The following is a 27,971-nucleotide window of genomic DNA, read 5'->3' as shown; positions in this document are numbered from 1 at the left end:
CAGGTCTGAAGGTGGGGGGGGGGGGGGGGGGGTGGCATGCTTACGGAGTGTGACATTGATAGAGCGAACCAGAGAGAGAGAGCGCGCAGAAAGGATAGGGAGGAACAGGAGTGAGACCTAGAGAGAAATAAGTAATCACAGAGAGAGTGAGCTCAACACACAAACACAAGGAGAGGGGGAAGAAGGAAGTGAGGAGAGAGAAAGAGCAAAGTGAGTAAGAGATTGAAAGGAGAGGAACGAGATGATGGAACCCAGAAATAGTTTTACAGGAGGATAGCCACTCATCCCTGCTTTCTGCGGTAGACATGACTCCAGGCGGAGGACTCTGCTGGAATTAGCTAGAGGGACGATACAGGACAGCAGGTCTGCAGCACCACTGCCTCGGTGTATGCAGCAAGGCAGTTGATTTGTTGGGAGTGTGTCAGTGTGTGTGTGTGTGCCAGTGGGCTTTTTACAGTTTCTTGTGATTGGGGGAGGAGCCACCATTTCTCGTGACAAGACAATTCAGTAAGCTTTACTGTGAATGCCAGGAGCTTTATTTGCAAATGTGTTTTTACATTCTAGCGTAGTAAATGCAGTAAGAATCCCAGGCAGTGACAGTTGTCATAGAGTTTTTGTGTGTGTGAGTGTATCTACGGCTCTGCATGGAGGTGAGCAGAGGAAGGGTCAGCTGGGTGCAGTGTGCTGGGTTTGAGGAGGAAGGTTATAGGGAAGGTACTGAACACAATGCAAGGACAAGAGCTTCGCACTGATGGGATGGAGTTCATATGAGGTACCAGGAGAGCCCTGGGTGGAGGAAGGAGGAAGGAGAAAGAAGGGGTAGGGAAGAGAGAGAGTGAGGGGGAGAAAAAGGGGGAGGAAGGAGATATAAAGGAGGGAGAGAAGGAGAGCGAGAGAGTGAGCGAGATCATGGCTGTCAGATACAGTGAGCTATAGTATAGATCTGTGTGGTGCGGCAGGGGGAGGACGAGCTTCACTGCACAGGGAGGGGGAGAAAGGGAGGGAGGGGGAGAGAGGAGGAGAGGCAGACGGCACCGCTCCTCTGCCAGAAAGGGAAGAGCAGAACGGGACCGGACCGAGGGAGGACACACACGTTCACCCCCACACAGTCACTCCTACAGAGAACCATTGGCCAGGTCAACGAGTAGAGGTCAGGAGAAGCTGGTGTGGGACGGGGGCGGATGCGCCCCCTCTGGCTGGGGACTGTCAGGAGCGCTGAGCCCAGGAAGAGGGGAAGGAGGAGGGGAAGGAAGCGGGGGAGAGCCCCAGAGCCCCGGTTCCTCTGTAGGTTGAACCTGTCTTTCGATGACCATGGGGGAGTGGACCATTCTGGAGCGGCTGCTCGAGGCTGCTGTCCAGCAACATTCTACCATGATTGGGAGGTAAGACTTTCCTGCCACTCATCACCTGTGTGTGTGTGTGTGTGTGTGTGTAAAAGTTGTTTTTATTCTTAATTTTTGCATGTTTGTGTGATGATTGTGTTTTTCTGATTGAAAGTGTGTGTGTGTCTCAGCAGTAGCCTCTACTCTTTGCCTCCCCTTCCCTCCTCTGGAGTGGGTCTAGGGTTTCTGGGATGATGGTGTTGATGTGAGCCATGACCAGCCTTTTAAAGCACTTCATGGCTTCCAACGTGAGTGCTACGGGGCGGTAGTCATTTAGGCAGGTTACCTTCACATTCTTGGGCTAAGGGACAATGGTGGTCTGCTTGAAACATGTAGGTATTACAGACTCTCAGGGAGATGTTGAAAATGTCAGTGAAGACACTTGCCAGTTGGTCCGCGCATGCTCTGAGTACACGTCCTGGTAATCCGTTTGGCCCTGTGGCCTTGTGAATGTTGATCTGTTTAAAGGTCTTGCTCACATCAGCTATGGAAGCGGGATCACACAGTTATCCAGAGCAGCTGGTGCTCTCATGCATGCTTCAGTGTTGCTTCCCTCGAAGTGAGCACAAAAGGTATTTAGCTCGTCTGGTAGGCCATCATTAGTTAAGGGACAAGCTAATTGAACATAATAAATAGCTGGTATTAGAAGGCATTAGGGTTAATTAATGTTGATTTCATCTATTGGCACTGGTATTGATGGAGGGGCATTGGGGGATCTCTAGTAGAAGAGGAGAGAGAGATATACCGAGACAGAGGACAGAAATGGAAGTGTGGAAGAGAGCAGAGCAGCATGAGTTGAAGGTGGAAAAAATGAGTCTGAACTTGGATGAGACGAGATTGCTTTTTGTGTAAATTGAGGCTGTCAAGTGAAGTCTCTGGTTTTGTATGTTCTCTAGTTATAGCAGTGTAGTGGCAGAAGGTCATGCATGAACAGATTGGAGTCTTATTAGCAGTAGAGACATGCATTGAGGACAAACATTCTGTAATAGATTATTTTTTTATCTGGGGTGTAAAAAATCTGCTTCATTGTCTCTCGCCTGTGTGATTAGTTAAATTCAAAGTGTGATTTTTCCACCCATTAACCACAATGTGAGTTACTGGTAAACTGCACTCACCATCTGTACGGAATAATCACACACACACACACAACATTGCCAATTCCATATGCTTGCTTACCCAGTGAAACATATAGCTGTATGATTTGAAGTACAGTCCAGTAGAGAAGAAATCTAGTGCACTCTCTCTTTCTGTCCTTCCGTGTTGAGCTGGGGAGCTTGGCTACTTGTGTTAGCATGGAGGCCAACTGAACTGCTGTGCTCATTAACCTCGACCCCAGGTAGTCCCCTGCCGCTAGGGCAACGCCTGACCTTCTCTCCCATCCGTCTCTCTGTGTGTGTGTGTGTGTGTGTGTGTGTGTGTGTGTGTGTGTGTGTGTGTGTGTGTGTGTGTGTGTGTGTGTGTGTGTGTGTGTGTGTGTGTGTGTGTGTGTGTGTGTGTGTGTGTGTGTGTACATAATGTCTATCAGAGTGTGTGGCTAGAAGGCTATATACAGTAGAGGAGAGTGGGGTAAGTCGTGCCAAAGGGTTAGTTGAGCCACCCCTTGTTTCTAGGAAACCATACACAAAATCAGTAACCAAATGTTTAGGAAGAGGTTGTCATTTCATGGAGTCTGTGAAGGAAGAAGCCATATGTGGAAAGTGGTAAGCAAGTTAGGTCCAAAAAACTGATTTTCACAAAGTTAAATGAATGTATTGTGTTATAAGTTTCATGATGCTTGTATCTAAACCAAAGTAGATAGTTTAAATAACGTGTTATACATCAGTTGAGCTACAATATGAGGTCCTAAACCTAGCATGAAAGTGCATCCTTGTAGATTCGTGGGCTAATATAGTAAAAATAGTTGCTTTAAGGTAAATTGTGCCATCTGTCCAGGGGAAAGTTGAGCCAATGGCTAATCAATATACCCCATACAAATGATGATTACATTTTGTCTGTTTTATGCATAGTATTTTGAAGACACCTCACATTCATGTGATTACTCAAGTTCAAATGATGACAAATTTATTCTTCAGTTGGGTTCGCCCCCTTCTAGGCCACAATTTAAGTGTTTTCTTCCCAGGTGAAATGCAAGGCATTGTCACTGGGATATGAGGTTACACCAGGGCCTGAGCTTATGTTGAAAGTGTTTTTAAAAAGTACAAAGTGTTAGAAATGTGTCCCCATGTTAACCCCATCACTATGCTCAATGTACCCCATACCCGGGGTAAATTGTGCCAAGAGACCACTTTTTTGCCAAGCTAAGTTTTCAAAACTGTTATGTTTACATGAATTCAGATTATTTCCAAGGATACACAACACCCTGAAAAATATCTAGATATCTTTGTTAGAAAGAATACTATATTTCTCTTGATGTAATAATGTTGAATGTATTACTATATCATTTAATTTGAAACTTTTCTTCAACAATGTGCGTTATGAAGATATTTATGTATTACTATTTATGTATTGCTTAGTTTACTAAACTTCAGTTACATAATCACCTAAATAATCAAATCGGAAGTGATTATTTAACTTGAGTTTACATTTTAGTCATTTAGCAGACGCTCTTATCCAGAGCGACTTACAGTAGTGAATGCATACATTTCATACAATTTTTTTTCTTCTTTTGTACTGGTCCCCCGTGGGAATCGAACCCACAACCCTGGCGTTGCAAACACCATGCTCTACCAACTGAGCCACACGGGACCACGAAACTGAGCAATACATAAATAGCCTCTTCATAACGCAAATTGCTTAAGAAAAGTTTCAAATGAAATCACGTTGACAGATAATTATGAGGTTTTCACTTTGGACAGTGCTTTTGCACTATGAAGCTGTCGCCCTCAATAATGTTCAAGGTGTTAAATGTAGGGTTGTGGTGTAGTATCACTATAGTCATTTTCTTTCACGTTATTCAGCATCATATGGTGCATATGGTTTGGGGTCATGCTAGAGTAGATCAAAGTTCAGAAAGATACAAATCAAGTAGACCACACAAACAACAAAACCAAATAGGTGAGAGTGTATAGCATAGGAAGTTGGTGGCACCTTAATTGGGGAGGACAGGCTTGTGGTAATGGCTGGAGTGGAATCAGTAGAATGGTATCAAATACATTAAACACATGGTTTCTGTGTGTTTGATGCCATTCCATTTACTCCATTCCAGCCATTATCATGAGCCGTCCTCCCCTCAGCAGCCTCCACTGGTGTATACATATCTCTCCATGTGTCTGAGTGCCATTCGATTGATACACGGGATAAGGGATCTGAATTTTCTTCACATCTCCTTTGAGTTGAGATCAAGCCTCTGTTTGGCAGCTGGAATCATTGATAGCCTGTCTGGTGCAAAAGATGAATAAACCAATCACAGAATTAATCAATGAATGAAAAAATTCAGAAGCAATCATTCAGAAGCAGAGACAACTCTCTCAATTTGTCTGCAGCGTCTGACAGAGAGCATTATTAATGCAGACATGGACTTCTGTTCATGTCTTTTATACTTAATCTGAGCGCTGCTGTTGATCATGCATTTTACAGGCCCGACAAGAAAGGCTTTACCCCATATCAAACATATTTCAAGACTAATACTCGTCATGCTAAATTTCGGTCAATCCTTTTATTAATTGTCACATCTTCCTCTGTAGCATCTATATGTGTGGTGTAAAAGGCATTGTGGTGTTCCCACATTCTATACCAGACGTGAGAAATAGCGAGAGACCAACTCTCTCGCTATCTCTCTCAGAACGATCTTCTTTACCCTAACCAGTCAGGCTTGAAGACGGGTCATTCAACTGTGACTACTTTTCTCTGTGTCAAGGAGGCTCTCCGCTCTGCCAAAGCTGACTCTCTCCTCTGTTCTCATCCTCCTAGATCTATACACTGCCTTCGAAACCATGAACCATCAGATCCTCTCCACCATCTCAGGGCTGGGTGTCTTAGGCTCTGCACACTCTTGGATTGCATCCTACCTGGCAGGCCGCTTCCACCAGGTGACATGGAGAGGATCTGTGTCTGCACTACATACTCTCACGACTGGTGAACCACAGGGCTCGGTTCTAGGCCCTCTCCTGTTCTCTCTATACGCCAAGTCACTCGGCTCCATCATATCCTCACGTGGTCTCTCCTATCCTTGCTATGCAGATGACACTCAACTACTTTTCTCCTTCCCCCCTTCTGACACCCAGGTGGCGACACGCATCTCTGCGTGCCTAGCAGATATCGAAGCTTGAATGAGAGCCCACCACCTCAAGCTCAACCTTGACAAGACAGAGCTGTTCTTCCTCCCGGGGAAGGCCTGCCCATTCAAAGACCACTCGATCACAGTTGAAAACTGCACGGTGTCCCCCTTCCAGAGGCAAATATCCTTGGTGTAAACCTGGACAACACACTGTCATTCTCTGCAAACATCAAAGCAGTGACTCGCTCCTGCAGATTCATGCTCTACAACATCTGTAAAGTACAACCCTACCTCACACAGGAAGTGGCGGAGACCCTAATCCAGGCACTTGTCATCTCCTGTCTGGACTACTGAAACACGCTGTTGGCTCCCCACTTATGCCATCAAACTCCTGCAACTTATCCAGAACGCTGCAGCCCGCCTGGTGTTCAACCTTCCGAAGTTCACCCATGTCACCCCGCTCCTCTGCACACTCCAGTGGCTTCCAGTCGAAGCTTGCATCCACTACAAGACCATGGTACTTGCCTACAGAGCAGCAAGAGGAACTGCCCCTCCCGACCTTCAGGCTATGCTCAAACCCTACATCCCAACCCTCCGTTCTGCCACCTCTGGTCTCTTGGGCATCCCACCCCAGGTCCGGCTCAGCCCAGTCCAAGCTCTTCGGTGTCCTGGAACCCCAATGGTGGAACCAGCTTCCCCCTGAACCTAGGACAGCAGAGTCCCTGCCCATCTTCTGAATACATCTGAAACCCTACCTCTTCAAAGAGTATCTTAAATAATCCAACAGCACCCCCCCCCCACATCACCTTCTCACACCGACCCCCCCCCCCCTCCCCCCCAAATAAAATGCCTTTTGTGAACTAACACTCACTTACACTTTCTTTTGAGAGTGTCTGCTAAATTACTCAAATGTAAAATGTAAATAAGTGGTAATGTGAATTGTGAAATGGGTGGCCCTATAGTGCACCCCAGATATTGGTCTCCTATTTGATGTCTGGGAGTTTGAACATTTTATCCCTCGGTAGCCTAGATAGATTCCTCTGGTTGCTCCTGTAACTTGGTCAATACTGCTGATGTGGACATGACGGTATGTTGTCAATGATCCCTTAGTGTTTGGGCCATGTTCAATCTGTTTGGCCAACAGAACTGTCTGTTTAGCCTCTAGACATTAGCGGTAACTGATATCTCTGTGCTGGTCCATTCTGCCTGAACTTAGATGCTTATAGCTATTACAGCTATGGGACTAAGTGTTTAGATATATGCAGTGCATTTGGAAAGTATTCAGACCCCTTTACTTTTCCACATTTTGTTACGTTACACCATTATTAAAAAATTGATTAAATAAAATAAAATCCTCATTAACCGACACACAATTCCACCTAATTTTTTTTTTTTTTTTGCAAAAAATAAAAACAGAAATACCTTATTTACATAAGTATAAGACCCTTTGCTTTTTGACTCGGAATTGAGCTCAGCTGCATCCTGTTTCCATTGATCATCCTTGAGACTTGGAGTCCACCTGTGGTAAATTAAATTGATTGGACATGATTTAGAAAGGCACACACCTGTATATATAAGGACCCACAGTTGACAGTGCATGTCAGAGCAAAAGCAAGCCATGAGGTCGAAGGAATTGTCCATAGAGCTCCGAGACAGGATTGTGTCGAGGCACAGATCTGGTGAAGGGTACCAAAAAATGTCTACAGCATTGAAGGTCCCCAAGAACACAGTGTCCTCTATCGTTCTTAAATGGAAGAAGTTTGGAACCACCAAGACTCTTCCTAGAGCTGGCCGCCTAGCCAACCTGAGCAAATGGAGGAGAAGGGCCTTGGTCAGGGAGGTGAACCCAATGGTCATTCTGACAGACCTCCAGAGTTCCTTTGTGGAGATGGGAGAACCGTCCAGAAGGACAATCATCTCTGCAGCCCTCCACCTATCAGGCCTTTATGGTAGAGTTGCCAGAAGGAAGCCAATCGTCAGTAAAAGACACATGACAGCCCACTTGGAGTTTGCCAAAAGGCACCTAAAGGACTCTCAGGACATGAAAAACAAGGTTATCTGGTCTGGTGAAACCAAGATTGAACTCTTTGGCCTGAATGCCAAGCGTCACGTCTGGAGGTAACCTGGCACCATCCCTATGGTGAAGCATGGTGGTGGCAGCATCGTGCTGTGGGAATGTTTTTAAGCCGTAGAGACTGGGAGACTAGTCAGGATCAAGAGAAAGATGAACGGCGCAAAGTACGGAGTGATCTTTGATGAAAACCTGTTCCAGAGCGCTCAGGACCTCAGACTGGGGTGAAGGTTCACCTTCAAACAAGACAATGACCCTAAGCACACAGCCAAGACAACGCAGGAGACGCTTCGGGACAAATCTCTGAATGTCCTTGAGTGGCCCAGCCAGAGCCCGGACTTGAACCCAATCGAACATCTCTGGAGAGACCTGAAAATAGCTGTGCAGCGATGCTCCCCATCTAACCTGACAGAGCTTGAGAGGATCTGCAGAGAAGACTGGGAGAAACTCAATAAGACTTGAGGCTGTAATCGCTGCCAAAGGTGCATCAACAAAGTACTGAGTAAAGTGTCTGAATACTTACGTAAATGTGAAATATCAGCTTTTTTATTTTTAATAAATTAGCAAAAATTTGTAAAAACCTGTTTTTGCTGTGTCATTATGGTGTATTGTGGGTAGATTAATGAAAAAAAAAACAATTTAATACATTTTACAAAAAGGCTGTAACATAACAAAATGTGGAAAAAGTCAAGGTGTCTGAATTCTTTCCGAATGCACTGTACATAGTGTATACAGATTGCCTGGCTAACCAGACTCCTTGTTCCAGCAAATGGTATGCCCACAGTTAGTTTCTTCTCATCAATGAGACTGGATCTGAGTACCTCCCCGACCCTTCACTGAATGCGAACACATTCAGGGCCATCTGATTAGTGCAGAAACCGATGGGCTGGGCCAGAGCCAGATACAGCAGTAATTGGCTTTGATCCTCTGATTGGTTAGAGATGATCCTTTAACTTTGTTTTGTACAACGCCCCTCGTGCCCCTTGGCACCACAAATTACTTCAATGATGGCAGTCTCAGATGAAGGTACTGTATGTTGCCAACGACGAAGCAGCGGAAAAATTAAGTGTGTCGTCGGGCTAGCATACAGGAGTCTTATTTAAGCTACTGTAATGTGTTAGTGTAAGGCTGTGAAGTTGTGTTTCATATGGTCAGACTGCTATTTCAGAGAAGTGTTTCTGGTAAACTCATTATACATCAGGGTCCTGTCACCTGTGCATTGTGGGATTAGAAGGTATGTATATGTGACCGTTCTGGTATAATCCTGTTGACTAGATTATCTTCTGACTTCAAATCAAGTCTCTGCCTTCCTCCTGCCGTCACTGTGGTGTATACTCTGTGTGTTTGTACTAACTGTCCTCTATAACCTTTCTCTCACACACCCCCCCCCTCTTTCTCTGCTTCCATTTCACACACACACACACACATACACAAACACACAACCACCTGTGATCTCCCTTACAAAGCTGTAATGCGCTTTTCCAGGAGAGAAATAAGCCTGGGGGTTCTTGTATTAAATCAGATTTAAACACCTTGCAGGTAAAAGAGAAAGGAAGTGTGTTGATGCATCATTTTCACTGCAATGCTGTTGTGGGGACAGTGCCAGAGAGGAGTGGCGCGAAAAGAGGGGCGAGAGGGGATAATGGAGGACTAGTGGATCAGGGAGAGATGAAGCAATGGAAACGAGGAGATGGATGGATGAGGAGGAAAGGATAATGCTGCAGAGGCTGAGGAAAGAGAGGGGTTTGGAGCATGAATACACAGAGGAAGGAGGAGGAAGGAGAGGGAGGAAAAGAGGGGACGGTTCCATGTGCAGACGATCTGAGTAGGCAGCACAGGTTGTTATCATTATCAGTGGCATGCAGTGGTGGAAAAAGTACCCAATTGTCATACTTGAGTAAAAGTAAAGATACCTTAATAGAAAATGACTCAAGTAAAAATCACCCAGTAAAATACTAATTGAGTAAAATTCTGGAAGTATTTAGTTTTAAATATACTTAACTAAAAGTGTAAAAGTATAAATCATTTCACATTACTTTTATTAAGCAAACCAGATGGCACAATTTTCTTGTTTTTATTTATTTACAGATAGCCAGGAGCACACTCCAACACATAATTTACAAACAAAGCATTTGTGTTTAGTGAGTCTGCCAGATCAGAGACAGTAGGGATGACCAGGTTTTTTATTGTTCATGAATTGGACCATTTTCATGTCCTGCTAAGCATTTGAAATGTAACGAGTACTTTTCGGTGTCAGAGAAAGTGTATGGAGTAAAAAGTACATTATTTTCTTTAGGAATGTAGTGGAGTAAAAGTAAACGTTGCAAAAAATGCTTAAATAGTAAAGTACAGATACCGAAAACAACTATACTTAGGGAAAAGAATATGGGATTTTAACTAGCTCAAACACAAATTGAGAGTGGGAGCAAGAGAGATGGGGGGAGATGGGGGAGAGACAGAGAGACGGAGGGAGAGAGAGCTAGAGAGAGAGATGCATTTGCAGTGTGAAAGCCATAGTGTTGTAATGTAATCCTGCTCTCTAATCTCTGTGCTTGGTCAGGTCTTCATTCATTATGTTCTGCCACCAGAAATGAGCTGTGTCTTATTATGGAGACATGCTCCATATGAGATTAAATGGCATTTTCACTCTGGGTGTCCAGTATGTGCGGCTGAACATTATGTGACTCTGTTTTTGTGCCTTTGGTGTTAGTGCACTGTCCATAATGTATATGTTACTGCTAGTTCTGTCTGCATGCATGCCTATCTGTGAATGCTAGTATGTGTTTGAGATGTGTGTGTGTGTGTGTGTGTGTGTGTGTGTGTGTGTGTGTGTGTGTGTGTGTGTGTGTGTGTGTGTGTGTGTGTGTGTGTGTGTGTGTGTGTGTGTGTGTGTGTGTGTGTGTGTGTGTGTGTGTGTGTGGGTGTGTGTGCGATGTGTGTTTTCCCAGTGCATCTGGTGTCAGTGCTCAGGGCCGGTGTTGCCCCTTGAGGCTGACGGCAACAGCTGCTGTGTGGATGAATGTGTGTGAGAGCCTCTGGGAGAGCCAGGGCCTGCATGTCCAGCCAACACACCAGCTACTACATGAGCTACCATAGGATCTAACACTGGAGTTATAAACACACAGGTTAGACAGCCTACACATCAGCTAAACTGAAATATACTGTAGAAGCAATACAGGACAGCTACAGAGCATTTAGAGGCTATACATAAAATGCATTGGATATAATGTCTTCAAAGCTATGCAGTATTACCAACACACCATTCCAAGTATAAACCATTTTCACACTGCAGATATTTCAATAGACACTGGCTCTACACTCAGTTTACTGGCTGTTTCTACCTTTCAGCAGAACTTTAAGAGCTCTAGTAGCCTGCTCCGGTTTGTGATTATAATGTCATCCTAAATCCAAAGATAGCTTTTGAGACTCAATTATCCACTTGGGCTGCAATCAGACATGCTCTTTAGCTGGATGAGCTAATTGGGTCTCCAGTTAGAGACCTGGCTGTGGTGGATCGCTAGAGGCTGCAGGGTGGTTCACATCACATTGCATACCAGCCAAGAATGCCTTCATCACTTGTACATTAATCTGGACAGGCTGTTTCTATAGTAACTCACAACTGTGTATAAGCACACTGCTTGCTGTGTATACTCATTATGAGCACTGATCAATTGCAATACATATGCATCGCAGATCTGGAGAAGGTAGACCTTGAAAAGTATAGTTTCGTCATATACTTCGAATCCTGTGGCTTTCTAGAGCTTTGATTATACCTGGCGCTAACCAGTGGTGCAAAGTATTTAAGTAAAAATACTTTAAAGTACTACTTAATAAGTAGTTTTTGGGTATCAGTACTTTACTATTTATATTTTTGATAACTTTTGCTTTTACTTCACTACATTCCTAAAGAAAATGATGTACTACATACATTTTCCCTGACATTCAAAAGTACTCGTAACATTTTGAATGCTTAGCAGGACAGAAAATGGTCCAATTTGCACACATCAAGAGAACATCCCTGGTAATCCCTACTGCCTCTTATCTGGCGGACTCACTAAACACAAATGCTTTGTTTTTAAATTATGTCTGAGTGTTGGAGTGAGAAGATTGTGCCGTCTGGTTTGCTTAATATAAGGAATTTTGAATTATTCATACTTTTTAATCTACTTTTGATACTTAAGTATATTTAAAAACAAATACTTTTAGACTTTTACGCATAATGAGTATACACAGCAAGCAGCGTGCTATACACAGTTGTGAGTTACTATAGAAACAGCCTGTCCAGATTAATGTACCAGTGATGAAGGCGTTTTTGGCCGGTCCCTTCCTGTATGCAAATTATTTGACAGATATTCAGGATGTGGACACAATCAGGACAAAGGACGAATGTTAGCACCAGGTATAGAACAGACTGTAGGGCACTCAGTGGGTCCAAGCAGCCAAATTCTGATCTTTTTTCCACTGATTGGTATTGTGACCAATCACATGAGATTTTGTCATATCAGATCTTTTTAAGAGCTTATCTGATTGGTCAAAATACCTATTAGTAAAAAACATCAGAATCAGAATTGGGCTGCCTGTTTAAACATAGCCAGTGTGAGATTGACTGATGTAAGACATGATCATTTTTCAGCAGGTCTTGCTGTGAGGGATCTGAGGCCGGAGCTTTGATGCCGTAGTAAAGCACTGTGTAGATGTGGGGCCTGGATCCCCATCCTTGATCTTCTGGACCAGTTAAAACAGTTCAATCAATGGCCTTGTGTACATTATGCCTTTGGCTTGAGTGAAGAGGTTTCAAAAAAGCAGGCGAACTTATAATTAAATCTTTTTGATCATCTGCAGTGGGCATCGGATATTCTGCTGGTGAGGGCCCAAGGGCCTTCCTGCCTTAATTTGCTCTAATGTATGGGCCTTTCTCTCTCTGCAGGGTTTAGCAACACTGATGTTTCTAGATGACCTTCTTCCACTGCTTTCTGCTAATGCAGCAATCTACTCCATGCTGATTATCCTGTTCCACAGCAGAATACCACACACACGCACACACGGAATCCCAAACCATCTCACACCTACACCCAGACAGTCCAACACTTGCATAAACCAACAGTTCAGTACTGCAGTAGAACTCACGCTGTGCACCACCATCACATATCCCCAGTCAAGCATTGCAGGAAAAGCAACCCTGTGAATTCTACAGAGTCTAATTGATGGTAGGGAACTTAATAACCTGTGCCTTTCTAAGGAAATACAAAACATGGAAATATCCAACCATATTCAATACAATAATATATTAAACAATATAGATGTAAACAGCAATGCACGGGGTCCACAGGATAACAGAAAGGACACAAGATCAGTTGGATAACAAAGCAAGCACTCTATCATGTAGGAACTATCTTCCTTTATATGCAATCAGTGAAAGTATTACTATGGTTATCTCTCAATACCACAAAGATGACACAAGTGAAGTATAGTGCTGTAGGGTGGTTTTGAATGCAGCAGGTAATAATTTTTAAAGTCAGTACTTAATATATTGAGTTTATATATCAATTCTGGGGTCAATTTGATGAATGGTTTATGCTTCAAATTTGTGAAATATTTTCAATGTTATTTTCGTGATATGTCCCATTGTTAATCTGCATAATTTAAATCTCACATTCATTTCGATGAGACAAAGTCCACTCGGTCAATAGTTATTGCTCTAGTATCCTATGTCACTGGTGCCAATGGCATCTATAGTGCCACCAACTGGTCTAGTGCAGTCATCTAAGGTTGCAGTGACTTTATATTCACACAGCTTCTAAGGACATATACAGTACCAGTCAAAAGTTTGGACACACCCACTCATTCAAGGGTTTTTCTTTATTTTTACTATTTTCTACATTGTAGAATAATAGTGAAGACATCAACACTATGAAATAGCACATATGGGATCATGTAGTAACCCAAAAATTGTCAAACAAATCAAAATATATTTTATATTTGAGATTCTTCAAAGTAGCCACCCTTTGCCTTGATGACAGCTTTGTGCACTCTTGACATTCTCTCAACCAGCTTCATGAAGTAGTCACCTGGAATGCATTTCAATTAACAGGTGTGCCTTGTTAAAAGTTAATTTATGGAATTTCTTTCCTTCTTAATGTGTTTGATCCAATCAGTTGTGTTGTGACAAGGTAAGGGTGGTATACAGAAGAAAGCCCTATTTCGTAAAAGTCCAAGTCCATATTATGGCAAGAAAAGCTCAAATAAACAAAGAGAAATGACAGTCCATCATTACTTTAAGACATGAAGGTCAGTCAATACGAAACATTTCAAGAACTTTGAAGTGCAGTTGCAAAAACCATCAAGCGCTATGATGAAACTGGCTCTCATGAGGACCGCCACAGGAATGGAAGACCCAGAGTTACCTCTGCTGCAGAGGATAAGTTCATTAGAGTTTCCAGCCTCAGAAATTGCTGCCCAAATAAATGCTTCACAGAGTTCAAGTAACAGACACATCTCAACATGAACTGTTCAGAGGAGACTGTGTGAATCAGGCCTTCATGTTCGAATTGCTGCAAAGAAACCACTACTAAAGGACACCAATAAGAAGAAGAGACTTGCCATTCTGCAGCTATACGCCATCCCATCTGGTTTGTGCTTAGTGGGACTATAATTTGTATTTCAACAAGACAATGACCCAACACCCCTCCAGGCTGTATAAGGGCTATTTGATCAAGAAGGATAGTGATGGAGTGCTGCATCAGATGATCTGGCCTCCACAATCACCCGACCTCAACCCAATTGAGATGGTTTAGGATGAGTTGGACTGAAGGAAAAGGAGCCATCAAGTGCTCAGCATATGTGGGAACTTCTTCAAGACTGTTGGAAAAGCATTCCAGGTGAAGCTGGTTGAGAGAGTGTGCAAATCTGTCATCAATGCAAAGGGTGGCTACTTTGAAGAATCTAAAATCTAAAATATATTTTCATTAGTTTAACACCTGTTTGGTTTCTACATGATTCCATATGTGTTATTTCATAGTTTTGATGTCTTCACTATTATTCTACAATGTAGAAAATAGTAAAAATAAAGAAAAACCCTTTAATGAGTAGGTGTCCATACTTTTGACTGGTACTGTTCATAAGGTTTGCATTCCAAATTTCATGGCCTCATGTCCATAGGTTCTGTTCTTTTAGCCTGGGTTTGATGTGGTGCCATCTAGTGGTGTAGTGTGGCCATCTTTGAATTCAGCAACTAAACATTATCAAATTCATTACAGGCTAATTCATTGAGTCTATATACTGTACCACATCTGGAGTCAATTTGACTTATGGTTCATGAGAAGATTTTACGAGTATGTTTAGCATTAGCATATGTGCTAACATCTATCTATAGGTAGAGTGCAGCCATATTTGAATGCAGCAACTATTTATATATGGTTCATGAGAAGATTTTTGAAGTATTCTTAGCATATTTTAGCATATTAGCGTATGTGCAAATACACATCAGCTAGTATAATATGGCCATCTTTGAATGGATCAACTTTAATTTCTTAAACTCTTCAGGGACTATTGTGATCAGTGCAAAGACCACATTTGTAGTGAATCTGACTTTTAGTCCATGAGAAGAAGATTTTTTACGATTATTTTAAGCATAGGCATAGTCAAAAAAGTTTATTGTTCATGGTGTCCTTATTTTTTGGAGATATCAATGCTGAACTTGACATGGTTTGTCACAGTAATGTCTCTGATGACCTCAAAAAGGTGAATGTTGTCAATGAAAATTAAAATAATAAGAATTCAGACAATAACAATAGCTTCGCTGTGAACCCCTATTGAGGCCTAATTGAACACATGTGTCATGTTGATTATAGGTAGGTTAGGAGATAGAAACCATTCAGTCCTATTCAGTGGGAGTTTGAACAGACAGCTTGAGTAGTGTAGTGTAGGTGTGGATGCGTACGGCTGGGCAGGGCCTGCTTCACTGATGCAGCACATAGCAGGTGTTTGAACAATCATGACAATCACTCATAGTGATAGCAGGACCTGGACCAGGCTGCACCAAGGGAACTGCTGCAAAACACTTGACAGTGCAGAGACTCTTTCACACACAGACTCTACCGTTGTCGAGATATATAGGGGAGAGTGGGATAAGTTGAGCCAAAGGGGTAAGTTGAGCCACCATTGTTTCTAGGAAACTATACAGAAAATGTATAATTTGACCAAATATTTAGGAAGAGGTAATCATTTCATGGGAAATGGAAAAAGTTAGGTTAAAAAATGAAACAAATTAATTTATTGTGATGCTTGTATCTAAACCAATATATATAATTCTATACATCACTTGGGGTCTTTCTAAGCTTCAATATGAGGTCCTAAACCTAGTGCATCCTTGTAGCTGTGTGGGCTAATATAGTCAAAATGTTTGCCTTGGGGTAAGTTGAGCCAATGACCATGGGGTAAGTGGAGCCAATGGTTGAGCCAATGCCAAGTTCAGAAAATGTACGTTTTTTTCTTCCCAGGTGTAATGCAAGGCATTATTGCTGGGATATGAGGTAACAACAGGGCCTGGCTTATGTTTAAAGGTGTAAAAAAAGGTGTAAAAAAAGTACAGTGTTTGCTAGGTGTTAAGCCTGTGTTAAAATATGCTTTAAATTATTAAATAACAAAAAACATATTGTGTTGAATTGTGTTTGGGAAATAAAAATAGACATGGTAATATTTCATTCATTACAGAAATGTGTAGGCGGCATAACTTACCCTGTCCCGTGGCGAACTTACCCCATACCCGGGCTAGGTTGTTCCAAGAGACCACTTTTTTTGGACAAGCTATGTTTGCAAAACTGTAATGTTTATATGAATTCTGATTATTTCTAGGGATACTCAACATCCTGAAATATGATGTTTTTGTTAGAAATAATACTATATTTCCCTTGACGGAGTGAAGCTGAATGTAAAAATGGCTCAACTTACCCCACTATCCCCTACAGAAGCTTGTATTGTTCTATTATACATTCAATACATTGGCAGGACAATCATCTGCTACAGCTCTATATATTCTCACATTTCAAAGCCCAGAGATACAGTAGGTATAATAAGGGTCTTTGCCATTGGCTTTTTGGAACAGGACACCAATTGCTTCTCATCTAGCAGTATCTGTCAAATGCCTTGCTGAAAAGAAACATCAATACCCATCACTTCATATAGACTAACCTCCATGTCCGGTCAAACCATCGAAGAGACAAGCACTTACAGTCAGGTCCATAAATATTTGGGCATTGACCAAGTTATTATTATTTTAGCTGTCTACCACAGCATATTGAAGTTGAAATTAAATAATGAATATGAGCTGAAAGTGCAAACTTTCAGCATTAATTTGAGGGTTTTCACATCCAAATCGGGTGTACAGTGTAGGAATTACAGCACTTTTTATATGTGGGCCCCCCCTTTTTAAGGGACCAAAACTAATTGGACAATTGGCTGTTCAGCTGTTCCATGGCCAGGTGTGTGTTATTCCCTCATTAGTTCATTTACAAGTAAGCAGATAAAAGGTATAGAGTTGATTTGTGGTATTTGTATTTTGAATCTGTTGCTGTTAGCCCTCAATATGAAGTCTGAAGAGCTGTCACTGCCAGTGAAGCAAGCCATCATTAGGCTGAAAAAACCATCAAAGAGATAGCAAAAACATTAGGTGTGGCCAAATCAACTATTTGGTACATTCTTAAAAAGAAAGAACGCGCTGGTGAGCTCAGGAACACCAAAAGGCCCGGAAGACCACGGAAAACAACTGTAGTGGATGACAGAAGAATTCATTTCCCTGTTTGAAGAAAAACCCCTTCAAAACTGTTGGCCAGATCAATAACACCCTCCAGGAGGTAGGCATATCTGTGTCAAAGCCAACAATCAAGAGAAGATTTCACCAGAGTAAATACAGAGGGATTACCACAAGATGTAAACCATTGGTAAGCCTCAAAAACAGGAAGACCAGATTTGAGGTTTCTTTAAGTTTAAAAAAAAACACCTGTACAGTTCTGGAACAACATCCTATGGACAGATGAGACAAAGATCAACTTGTTCCAGAATGATGGGAAGAGAAGAGTATGGAGAAGGGAAGGGAAGGAACTACTCATGATCTGAAGAATACCACCTCATCTGTGGTGGTGCGGCAGATAGCCTAGCGATTAGAGTTTTGGGCTAGTAACCGAAAGGTTACTGGATCGAATCCCCGACCCTGACAAGGTACAAATCTGTTGTTCTGCCCCTGAACAAGGCAGTTCCCTGGTAGGCCGTCATTGTAAATAAAAATGTGTTCTTAACTGACTTGCCTAGTTTAATAAAGGTTCAATTTAAAAACAAATCTGTGAAGCATGGAGCAGGTAGTGTTATAGTGTGGCTGCCAATGTAACTGGTTCCCTTGTATTATTGATGACGTGACTGCTGACAAAAGCAACAGGATGAATTCTGAAGTGTTTAGCGCTATATTATCTGCTCTGATTCAGCCAAATGCTTCAAAACTTATTTGATGGCGCTTCACAGTGCAGATGGACAATGATCCAAAGCATACTGCAAAAGCAACCCAATACTTTGTTTAAGGCAAAGAAGTGGAAGGTTCTGCAATGGCCAAGTCAATCACCTGACTTGAATCCAATTGAGCATGCATTTCACTTGCTGAAGGCAAAATTGAAGGCAAAACACCCCAAGAACAAGCAGGAACTGAAGACAGCTGCAGTAAAGTCCTGGCAGAGCATCACCAGGGAAGAAACCCAGCATCTGGTGAAGTTTATGGGTTCCAGACTTCAGACAGTCATTGACTGCAAAGGATTTGCAACAAAGTATCAAAACTCACAATTGAATTTATGATTGTGTTAGTTTGTCCAATTACTTTTGAGCCCCTAAAATTGTGTGTGTGTGTGGGGGAGTGTACAAATTGTTGTAATTCCTATACGGATCATACAATAATGTTGACAAAACCTTTCAATTAAAGATGAAAGTCTACACTTCAAGCACATCTTCATTGTTTCCTTTCAAATCCATTGTAGTGGTGTCCATTGTGGTGGTGCCAAAATGATGCAAATTGTGTCACTGTCCAAATACTTATGTACCTGACTGTACATGAGAAAACGAGTGTCTGCATGTGTTTGCTTGTGTTATTCCCTGCATTCACGTGTGTATTGTAAGAGTGGGAGTGTGTAACAGTGTACTTGGCATGCATTTCACATCTGAAACACCAAATGCGTAAAGATCTCTTCCATTTTATTTTCAAACACAATGAGAGGTAGTGTAGCGTACACACTCACAGCTGCTCCAAACGGCCAGACGCACATGCCATCTTGCACAAACAAGGGATATACATGGATTATACACACACACATCCAAGTACACACACATGCACATACGCAAACACACACATACACACACAAACACACGCTTACGCAAACACACAAACACCCACACACACACGCACAAGGCCCAGGTGGTGTGAGAACAGTCCTGCAGCAGCATGCTGCTCTATTTAATCTGTACCACAGTAACACATGTTCTACCCTGTCTGCCTCTGCACTGCTGCCCTGCTAGGAATTTGTTCCATCACTATTTCCCTCTGCTTCAGCAGATGTTTTCTTTAATGAGTCCACGCTAAGGTAAACCCCCACTACCCTCCGTATTATTGGTCAACGTGCAATCATTGGAAAACAAACTGGATGATCTACGATTAAGACTATGCTACCAACGGGACATTAAAAACTCTATCTTATTTCACCGAGACGTGGCTGAATGACGACACAGATGATATAGAGCTGGCTGGCTTTTCCGTGCATTGGCAGGACAGCAGCTATGTCTGATAAGACGAGGGGTGGGGTGTATGTCTATTTGTCAATAACTGCTGGTGCACGATGTCTAATATTAAAGAAGTCTCGATGTATTGCTTGCCAGAGGTAGAATACCTCATGATAAGCTATAGACCACACTATGTACCAAGAGAGTCCCATCCATATTATTCATAGCGGTCTATTTGCCACCACAAACCGATGCTGGCACTAAGACCTCACTCAACGAGCTGTATAACGCCATAAGCAAACAAGAAATGCTCATCCAGAAGCGGCACTCCTAGTGGCCGGGGACTTTAATGCAGGCAAACTTAACCTGTTAGGGCTAGGGGGCAGTATTGACACGGCCGGATAAAAAACGTACCCGATTTAATCTGGTTACTACTCCTGCCCAGTAACTAGAATATGCATATAATTATTGGCTTTGGATAGAAAACACCCTAAAGTTTCTAAAACTGTTTGAATGGTGTCTGTGAGTATAACAGAACTCATATGGCAGGCAAAAACCTGAGAAGATTCTGAACAGGAAGTGGCCTGTCTGACAAGTTGTTGTTCATCTTGGCTCTTTTTATTGAAGACTGAGGATCTTTGCTGTAACGTGACACTTCCTACGGCTCCCATAGGCTCTCAGAGCCCGGGAAAAAGCTGAATGATATCGAGGCAGCCCCAGGCTGAAACACATTATCGCGTTTGGATAGTGGCTGGTCAGAGTACTCTGAGACTCAGGCTCGTGCACGAGGGCACGAGATGTTTTTATTTTCTCTCTCTTTGTACGTATACACGCTTTCCCGGTCGGAATATTATCGCTTTTTTACGAGAAAAATGGCATAAAAATTGATTTTAAACAGCGGTTGACATGCTTCGAAGTACGGTAATGGAATATTTAGACATTTTTTGTCACGAAATGCGCCATGCTCGTCACCCTTATTTACCCTTTCGGATAGTGTCTTGAACGCACGAACAAAACGCCGCTATTTGGATATAACAATGGATTATTTGGGACCAAACCAACATTTGTTATTGAAGTAGAAGTCCTGGGAGTGCATTCTGACGAAGAGCAGCAAAGGTAATAACATTTTTCTTATAGTAAATCTGACTTTGGTGAGTGCTAAACTTGCTGGGTGTCTAAATAGCTAGCCCTGTGATGCCGGGCTATCTACTTAGAATATTGCAAAATGTGCTTTCACCGAAAAGCTATTTTAAAATCGGACATATCAAGTGCATAGAGGAGTTCTGTATCTATAATTCTTAAAATAATTGTTATGTTTTTTGTGAACGTTTATCGTGAGTAATTTAGTAAATTCACCGGCAGTGTTCGGTGGGAATGCTAGTCACATGCTAGTCACATGCTAATGTAAAAAGCTGGTTTTTGATATAAATATGAACTTGATTGAACAAAACATGCATGTATTGTATAACATAATGTCCTAGGGTTGTCATCTGATGAAGATCATCAAAGGTTAGTGCTGCATTTAGCTGTGGTTTGGGTTTATGTGACATTATATGCTAGCTTGAAAAATGGGTGTCTGATTATTTCTGGCTGGGTACTCTGCTGACATAATCTAATGTTTTGCTTTCGTTGTAAAGCCTTTTTGAAATCGGACAGTGTGGTTAGATTAACGAGAGTCTTGTCTTTAAAATGGTGTAAAATAGTCATATGTTTGAAAAATTGAAGGTTTTGCCTTTTTGAGGTATTTGAATATCGCGCCACGGGATTACACTGGCTGTTGAGTAGGTAGTCCACCTTTACTCCACATACAGAGACACATACAAAGCTCTCGCTCGCCCTCCATTTGGCAAATCTAACCATAATTCTATCCTACTGATTCCTGCTTACAAGCAAAAACTGAAGCAGGAAGTACCAGTGACTCGCTCAATACGGGAGTGGTCAGATGACACAGATGCTATGCTACAGGACTGTTTTGCTTGCACAGACTGGAATATGTTCCGGGATTCATCCAATGGCATTGAGGAGTATACCACCTCAGTCACCGGCTTCATCAATCGCTGCATTAACGAAGTCATCCCCACAGTGCCCGTACATTTCCCAATAAGAAGCCATGGATTACAGGCAGCATCCTCACTGAGCTAAAGGCTAGAGCTGCCGCTTTCAAGAATTGGGACACTGATCTGAACGTTTATAAGAAATCCTGCTATGCCCTCAGACGAACCATCAAACAGGCAAAGCGTCAATATAGGTCTAGGATTGAATCCTACTACACTGGCTCTGACGCTCATCTGATGTGGCAGGGCTTGAAAAGTATTACGGACAACAAAGGGAAACCCAGCTGCGAGCTGCCCAGTGACGAGCTAAAGCCTACCAGACAAGCTAAATGCCTTTTATGCTCGCTTCGAGGCAAGCAACACTGAAGCATGCATGAGAGCCCCAGCTATTCCGGACTGTGTGATCATGCTCTCCGTAGCTGATGTGAGCAAGACCTTTAAACAGGTCAACATTCACAAGGCCGCAGGGCCAGATGGATTAACGGGACGTGTACTCATGCGCGGACCAACTGGCAAGTATCTTCACTGACATTTTCAACCTCTCCCTGACCGAGTCTGTAATACCAACATGTTTCAAGCAGACCACCATAGTCCCTGTGCCCAAGAAAGCGAAGGTAACCTGCCTAAATGATTACCGTCCCGTAGCACTCACGTCAGTAGCCATGAAGTGCTTTGAAAGGCTGGTCATGGCACACATCAACACCATCATGCCGGAAACTCTAGACCCACTCCAATTCGCATACCGCCCCAATAGATCCACAGATGACGCAATCTCAATCGCGCTCCACACTGCCCTTTCCCAATGGGACAAAAGGAACACCTATGTGAGAATGCTGTTCATTGACTACAGCTTAGCATTCAACACCATAGTGCCCACAAAGCTCATCACTAAGCTAAGGACCCTGGGAGTAAACATCTCCCTCTTCAACTGTATCCTGGACTTCCTGACGGGCCGCCCCCAGGTGGTCAGGGTAGGCAACAACACATCTGCCACGCTGATCCTCAACACTGGGGCCCCTCAGGGGTGCGTGCTCAGTCCCCTCCTGTACTCCCTGTTCACCCATGACTGCATGGCCAAGCACGACTCCAACACCATCATTTAGTTTTCTGACGACACAACAGTGGTAGGCCTGATCACCGACAATGATGAGACAGCCTATAGGGAAGATGTCAGAGACCTCTGACCAGGCCCACATTAACATTGACGGGGATGAAGTGGAGCGGGTCGAGAGTTTCAAGTTCTTTGGTGTACACATCACCAACGAACTATCATGGTCCAAATACACCAAGACAGTTGTGAAGAGGGCACGGCAACACTTTTTCCCCTCAAGAGACTGAAAAGATTTGGCAAGGGTCCCCAGATCCTCAAAAGTTCTACAGCTGCACCATCGAGAGCATCCTGACCGGTTGCATCACCGCCTGGTATGGCAACTGCTCGGCATCTGACAATAGTGCGTACGGCCCAGTACATCACTGGGGCCAAACTTCCTGACATCTAGGACCTATATACTAGGCGGTGTCAGAGGAAGGCCCAAAAAATTGTCAAACTCCAGTCACCCAAGTCATAGACTGTTCTCTCTGCTACCGCACAGCAAGCGGGCACCGGCGTGTCAAGTCTAGGACCAAAAGGCTCCTTAACAGCTTCTACCCCCAAGCCATAAGATTGCTGAACAATTAATCAAATGGCCACCCAGACTATTTACTTTGACCCTCACCCCTTTGTTTTTACACTGCTGCTACTCTCTGTTTATTATCTATGCATAGTCACTTTACAAATGACCTTGACTAACCTGTACCCCCACACATTGACTCGGTACCGGTACCCCCTGTACAGAGTCTCGTTATTGTTATGCCATTTGCTTGTTACTTTTTTATTTGATTACATTTTATTTACTTTTGTTTATTTAGTAAATATTTTCTTAAATATATTTCTTTAACTGCATTGTTAATTAAGGGCTTCTAAGTAAGCATTTAAGGGTAAGGCCTATCTATACCTGTTGTATTTGGCGCATGTGACAAATATAATTAGATTTGATTTGAGCTTTCTCATTTTAAATCTGCCTGTCTCTTACCTTTATCTAGGTTTATTTCACTTCTCACCCCCCCACACACAATTCTTGTTTCTCTTACTCCCTCGACTCTCATGTTCCTTTCATCTCTTGCTCTCCTCTCTCTGAGCCTCCGCACTGACTGGTTCAAAAGGTGGTTGCTGTGGTAACCGGCTATGAAGAGTGGGTGTGGGGCTAATTTTAAAGACACACCAGGGTCTCCTTTGACACTTCGCTATTAAAAAACTAGAAGAGAGAGGGAGAGAACAGGAGATATGGAGGGGGAGGGACAGAGAGAGAGAGAGAGAGAGGGGGAAAATGACAGCACGTGTTCAGCAGTGCTACAGACTTTAATTGACTGGTAGCTGCCTATGGCATGTAAATGGAGGCTATCTAAGCTGCTTAGCTACAGTGGAAATGGAGGTCTGCATCTTCTGAGGAACTCTACAGGCTAGTGGTCCAAATAAAGTGCACACACTCAATCGATGTCCCATTGAACACTTCCCCAATATTGTGTGCTAAATAATAAATACACAGAAAGGGAGGGAGAAAGAGCAGGAGAGACGGGGCATTCCTCCAGGGCAGCACTAGCAGTGGATTTTAAACATAGCTGATTTGGTTTCATTTGGTTTACATATCCACTGATTCCAGTGGAGCATATTGGTGTACATAAGGAAGCATAGATAAAGTACAGTAGTCTACAATATAATGCCGTTTAGATCTTGTGTGTCTGTGTGTGGATGTAGTAGTTCTGGGTAGATTGAGGAGGTGTGGGATTAGGCTCTCAACTCATGTCTCGAAAGGCAGAGCTGTGAGGGAGAGAGCTCATCTCTTATCTGTCTAATGTTGAAAAATGAATGGAAATGCTGGCTGGATAGGAGACAGGTGGGGTTACGCTCAGCCAGCAACATAATGGATATTCATACAGGGACCCACATGTTCATTATTCACAGTAATGACTGAGACTCTCCTTCTCTCCATCCTCTCCATCCTCTCCTTCCTTCCTCCTTTGTGTCTTAAATCTCACACACAGCAACACACACACACACGCACACATGCAAACAGACACAAACACACACACATTTTAATGTGTAAGTCTGAATAGTTTTTCTGTGAGTGTGTTGTTCTCATTCAGCTATGGAGTGTTGATGAGTGTGAAATCCCCTCATCTTGCATACCCACTGGGCACACACTGGTTGAAATGGAATCAATGTGGAAAATTGGATTAGAAAAAAGTAATCAACCAGTAATGTTTTCATCTAATTTCAAACAGCGTTGTAAACGTTGAAATTAGGGTAAAACTTCAATGTAAGTAAATACATTGACTTAATCTGACTATTAGGTTGTTACATCAATCTCATTTCAATATAATCATCAGAACTATGTATATGTTGAAATTGCATAGAAAATTCCACATAAAATGTAAAAATATTGTTCATACTATATTATATATACAGTAAATTATTAGGTGGTTGAAATTATGTTGAATTTTAGATTTGATTATAAATATTTTATTTTACCTTGTTCAAATGTTGATCGTAAAATGGTATATTTAAATCAACATTGTTTCAATGTCATGCTATCAACCCAAATAAAGAGGTATATTTAAATAAAATGTGAAGGCACAATCCAACGATTTCTTCCTGAACAGTGACTCCTACTGGTATATCAGAGGTAATGCACTTCAGTGAGACCATCCAGATGCCTACCTCTATATACCCTGCTTAACTTTGGAAACAACTGTGCTCATTTTAGCTGAGCTATCAACACATTTGGACCTTGATGAGATTCCATACTGATTACTTTTATAAAATCCAATGTATTGTCTATATTGATTCCACGTCACAATATGTTGACAAATTACGTTGGAACTGAGTTGATTCAATCAGTGTGTGCACAGTCGGTAGTGTGTTCACGTGAGCATGCTATTTAGAGCACAACAACTCCACCCCTCCATACACTCTGCAGCAGCTGAGGGATTCGTCCACATGCAAGGACACACACACACACACACACACACACACACACACACACACACACACACACACACACACACACACACACACACACACACACACACACACACACACACACACACACACACACACACACACACACACACACACACTACTACTACACACACTACTACACACATCTGATAAAACTTGTCCTTGGTGTGAGAGCTGCTTTTGTCTCAATTGATTTGCTATGGTTGAGCTGAGGTACATAAGCACAGCCTTTATTGGCTTAAGACAAATGATGTCACTAACTCACACTTAACAAAAGTCAAATCCAACATGCAAACACAGTGCCGAGGCACTTTTACTGAATTATAATAGACCAGTAACATCATACAGTGTACTGTCAGTATCACAGTACTTACAATGATTCTTGTTCTGCTCTGTGACACATGTCTTACAGGGACATTTTAGACTCCTGATAACACATAACTGAAATGTTGTATTTTTCTTCTTCCCCCCCTTCCTTCTCCCCAGGATCCTGCTGACAGTAGTAGTGATCTTCCGTATTTTGATAGTAGGTATAGTGGGTGAAAAGGTCTATGAGGATGAGCAGATAATGTTCATCTGCAACACTATGCAGCCGGGCTGCAACCAGGCCTGCTACGACAAGGCCTTCCCTATATCCCACATCCGCTTCTGGGTCTTCCAGATCATCTTGGTGTGTACGCCCAGCCTGTGCTTCATCACCTACTCCGTACACCAGTCCGCCAAGCAGCGTGACCGCAGTTACTCCATCCTGCACCCCTACATAGACCACGGTCACGCAAGTCACCACGGTCGTGGAGGCGACCACCACGCCCGCAAGCTGCGCAACATCAATGGTATCCTGGTGCAGAACCCCGACAGCGGCAAGGAGGAGCAGGACCTGGAGGTCAAGGAGATCCCCAACGTGTCCCGGGGGCTCACGCAGGCCAAGAGCGCCAAGGTGCGGCGGCAGGAGGGCATCTCCCGCTTCTACGTCATCCAGGTGGTGTTCCGTAACGTGCTGGAGATCGGCTTCCTGGCCGGCCAGTACTTCCTGTATGGCTTCAACGTACCAGGGATGTTTGAGTGTGACCGCTACCCCTGTGTGAAGGAGGTGGAGTGCTACGTGTCACGCCCTACAGAGAAGACGGTGTTCCTGATTTTCATGTTTGCAGTGAGCGGCATCTGTGTGCTGCTTAACCTGGCCGAGCTCAACCACCTGGGCTGGAGGAAGATCAAGACGGCCGTCAGGGGTGTTCAGGCCCGCAGGAAGTCCATCTGTGAGGTGCGTAAGAAGGACGTGCCGCATCTGTCCCAGGCCCCCAACCTGGGCAGGACTCAGTCCAGTGAGTCAGCCTATGTCTGACAGAGGTTCCTCCACATGGGGGGACCTGGACTTCTGGACCAAGCAAGCTTTTTCTGGGGAGGACAAACACTTAGCCCAGCTCCCCCCATCCTAAGGGGCACTAACTCTATGTACACTGCAACATTATTCAGGAGCGCAGAGGGACTTCACATGGCCATATTGGAGGATTATTGGAGAGAAGAGCTTTTTGGACTCTACAAGAGAGAGAAAGTACGTCAAGGGCAGTTTTGTTGCTGTAACTAAAGTTAGATTTTAACTGTAGGGGGAGTTGTGCTCTGAATCCTAGGTGACACTAGGTGCCTTCCAAGAGAACACACTGGAAAAAGAGGACATAGGACTAATTACTGTAAGAATATGAAATAAGGATAGTTAAATAAGAAATGTCTCACCTAAAAAATTAGATCCTTTGCTTTTGCAAACGGTCAAACATAGTCCCTTAATTTCTTTATGTATGTGTGCATATGCAAGAATGTATGCCTGCACGTGTGTGTGCGAGAGAGTGTATATGCCTTTGTTCTGCAGAGTCAGAGCAGGGATGATGGGCGAAGTTGAGTTGCTGAGGGAATGAAAATAACTTTCTTTCAGTTATTTTCCTTCCCTGCGGCAGCTCCACTGTAAGGAGGAGCCAAGCAGAGGTGATGCACCTTTAAAAAAACGTCAAAAATCAACACTAAAACTACACCTCAGCACAAACTGGAAACCTCCTCTCCCCATCTCCACACCCCCAAGTAACACCCCCTCCTCTTCCCACACCCCCACTAGCACCCCCTCCTCTCCCCGTCCCCACTCCCCCAGTAGCACCCCCTCCCTCCGCTCCCCCACTAGCACCCCCTCCTCTACCCACTCCCCCACTAGCACCCCCTCCTCTCCTCTCACTGTCCCCACACATCCACTAGCACCCCCTCCTCTCCCCGTCCCCACTCCCCCAGTAGCACCCCCTCCCTCCGCTCCCCCAGTAGCACCCCCTCCTCCCTCCGCCCCCCCACTAGCACCCCACTCCTCTCCCCGGTACTGCTCCCCCAGTAGCACCCCCTCCTCCCTCCGCTCCCCCACTAGCACCCCCCTCCTCTCTCCGTCCCCACACCCCCACTAGCACCC

General features: G+C 43.4%; 1 protein-coding gene across 1 annotated transcript; it reads left to right on the top strand.

The window, feature by feature from the left end:
- The first annotated feature begins 16 nt into the window (after positions 1-16).
- On the top strand, positions 17-27,665 carry LOC106567824 (gap junction delta-2 protein). The gene is made up of 2 exons (XM_014137590.3): positions 17-1,382; positions 26,018-27,665. The coding sequence occupies exons 1-2, from the start codon at positions 1,306-1,308 to the stop codon at positions 26,871-26,873; spliced, it is 933 nt and encodes a 310-aa protein (XP_013993065.1). The 5' UTR covers positions 17-1,305; the 3' UTR covers positions 26,874-27,665.
- The last annotated feature ends 306 nt before the right edge of the window (positions 27,666-27,971 follow it).

This window comes from Salmo salar, chromosome 13, assembly GCF_965601325.2.
Source record: "Salmo salar chromosome 13, fSalSal1, whole genome shotgun sequence".
NCBI lineage: Eukaryota > Metazoa > Chordata > Actinopteri > Salmoniformes > Salmonidae > Salmo > Salmo salar.
This window is presented reverse-complemented; position numbering and strand designations above follow the sequence as displayed.